The sequence below is a fragment of the Martes martes genome, assembly GCF_963455335.1.
Source record: "Martes martes genome assembly, chromosome: X".
In the NCBI taxonomy this organism is placed as follows: Eukaryota; Metazoa; Chordata; class Mammalia; order Carnivora; family Mustelidae; genus Martes; species Martes martes.
In genome coordinates, this window is record NC_137897.1 from 77,706,990 (window position 1) to 77,710,008 (window position 3,019).

The 3,019-nt window shown below is 50.4% G+C and overlaps 1 protein-coding gene across 1 annotated transcript; it reads right to left on the reverse strand.

Annotated features, from left to right (window-relative positions):
• Positions 1-1,285: 1,285 nt before the first annotated feature.
• On the reverse strand, positions 1,286-1,838 carry TCEAL6 (transcription elongation factor A like 6; the record flags this gene model as incomplete). Its single annotated transcript, XM_080795657.1, is given in 2 exon segments — positions 1,286-1,315; positions 1,317-1,838. Coding segments are annotated over 2 exon segments (552 nt in total).
• Positions 1,839-3,019: the final 1,181 nt, after the last annotated feature.

Here is a 3,019-nt window from a genome sequence, read left to right on the forward strand (position 1 = left end):
TTGTTCATACTTCTATAAGGGTCAAGGATGGGTGGGCATTGGCTCTAGAGAAATTGATAGGGCTTTGGCAACTTAAGGCCTCCAGATCATTAGACAGTATCAGTAATAAGTACAGAACCCAGGAGCAAGGGCACAGTGCCCAGCAGACATGGACGTATCCAGGAGACAATGGCATTCATCTTCTAGCTGCCTGGACTTGTTACTGGGCACAGATGAGACCTCCTTCAGTCCTGCTCCAAGTGTCTGAATTCCATCCATATACCTGCTGCTGCATGGGAATAGTGTGGGAGCCATAACCCCCCCCCCACACACACACACACAAGCATCTGATAGAGGCTGGGTTACAACAGAGCTCACACAACTCAGTACCTCATTTGACCCACTTGGCAGGTCCATAAAGCAAGTAATATCCCCATTTTACAGATAACAACATTGACCCTTACAGCAGTAGGTGTGTTATAACTGTCAGGTTGATTCCTCTAGTTATTAGTCCTAGAAAATGTGAGTTTTACCTATTTTTTCATGTTCTGACAACAGGAATTTTGTCTTCATTGCCCTCTAAAACTCACAGAACAGTTAAATCACTTACCATGTATTCTTTTCAGCTTTTAGTTATTTTTAAATTATGACAAACATAAATCATATATTTAGGAAAAAGAGATGAGTGACCAAGTAAAAAGAATCACACCGTGGTGGAAGCCATAGGATGGTACAGGACTCAGAAGGAGCAGCAGTGCTTATGGACATGGTTACAACTAGGGGAAGATATGCGGTTGGGCACACCTACAGAAGAATGCCATGGAAGTACCTAACCATGAGGTGATTGAACTCATTTCTGAGTATGGGTGAGACCTATTCTGGCTATCATGCAGGAAAAAACACTGCCTACTTTTTAGTGTAACACACTTTCAGAGTTTTCTCTGTGCACAAATGCATTATGCAAGTATTATATTTTTACAAAAATGGGCTAATACTGCATATGCGGTTCTGAAATTATTTTATCTTTATTATTTTTGCAATGTACCATGAACATCTTTTCCATGCACATGGATGAAAATTCTCTACTGAATGGCAGAGAGCATTATAGCTGGATCAAAAGGCTGCTGGTAATAAGAGTGACACCTAAAACAAAATATCAGCTTAAAGTTAAAGCACATAGCCTGGCAAATGCCTACCAGGGAAAGCAGCATCAGCAATATTCCCATCAGAGAAAACAAAATTGAAGGCCAAAGGCATTAAAGATATGGGATATCATGTAAGCCTCTTTGGCCCCTACCTCCACCCCTCACTCCCCTGACACCTCGTTGCCCCCTTGGGGCAAATGGATCCTGTACATCTCTTTGCATCCAGTGAAAACCACCCATTTTCTGTTTTTTTCTTAGCTCTTCCTGAGCCCTTGACATATCTCCACATTCTCTCATCATCTCCTCACTGCCCAAGTACCTTTCCTGTAAGTCCTCCTGATAGTCCTTGGGGGAATCATCTGTCCCCCTGTCTGTTTTTCTTTTTGCTTTCCTGGGCACGTAATCTTCAGCTGGGCGCTTTTCGGCAGCCCGTGGTTCACTCTCAGGCTTTGCCAGGGATTCTGGCTTGCTCTCACCATGTGGTTTTCCCTCATTGTTGGACATGCCCTGCTTTTCTTGCTTTCCCTCATCTTCTGGTTGCCCCTCATCACCTGGCTGTCCCTTATTCTGGAGCTTTCCCTCATGCCCTGGCTTCCCCTCCATTTCCAGCTTTTCTTCCTCATCTGATTTTCCTTCATCTTCAGGCTCTACTTCATCTTCCGGCATTCCCTCGATTTCCAGTTCTCCCTCACTTTCATTGTAGAGTTTTTCCATGTTGAGATTTCCCCTTCTTTTCCTTGTCCTGGGGCAGGGGTGGGGGAAGGGGTGGGGTGGGAAGGGGAAGAAAAGACAAAGGAGACAAGGCAGACTGAGGACTTGGAGGTGGAACACAGATGCTGATATTACTGGCATTATTCCCCTTGGCTGGGTTCCCCTGACTTCCCAAGCCCTCCAAGTGTGTCTTCGGCCCACCCTTTACCCCACAATTCATCCCACATGTGAGAGCCAACCATTTCCCTGGCAGGCCCTACCACCTTCTATACCATCCTTCAGCGTGGTGGGGTGGGCGCAATATATGTGGTATGGAGGATAGGCTGTGGGGTCCTCAAATTCTGCCCAAACTGTGCCCTCCACACCCTCCCCCTGTTCCTGTCCAATGGTCTTCCCCTTTCACTAACCTGCAGAGATTCTGGACAGGTTCCTCCTCCTTTTCTAGCCTTGCAGAGTGCTGGGGACAGACACACAGACCTGCAGACAGACAGGGGACAGGAGAGGGCCTGTTCACTCAACCTACTTAAGTTTCTTTCCTGAATCTGAGTCTTGCTCAAGCAACATTTCCCTCTCCTACCTCCCCCGCATGCCTGCCGCCATTAATTTTCAGGCCTCAGACTCCAGACCAGGATGTTTTCCAAATGGTTTGGGTCTCTGTGTCCTTCTCCCCTGCAGGCATGCCGCCCACCCTCTCCCCTTTTCCGCGGAGGTCAGTATTTCCTTTTAGGTACAGAGTGTGAGAGCGGGTTATTTCTAGAATATGTCTACATTTCACTGTCGCACTGCGGGGGCACCTCCTCGCATTTTAGGTCCAGAAATGGATGGAGGGCGCGGAGGAGGGGCGTCGAGGAGGCGGCGGTGGGGTGCTCCCTCCCCACCTGCCCACGTCCACGCTGCATCCCCCTCCTCACCGACCTTCCAGACCCCCATCCCACTCCGCGCTGCTCCCGGATCCTACTCCCATCCACCTCCACCTCTGCCCGGGGCCGCCGGCAGCGCCCACCTTCACACTGACCTGCCGGGCCCGGGGCAGGCCTGCGCCTCCTCGGGCTCGCCGAAGCCCGCTCACCCCTCGCCCGCCGCCCGGGCAGCTCAGGGAGCTGGTTCCGCGCGGGCGACGGGAGCCGAGGGCGCAGGGACGCGACCGCAGGGCCGGCGAACGGGCGGGCGCGGGGGCTGCTGCC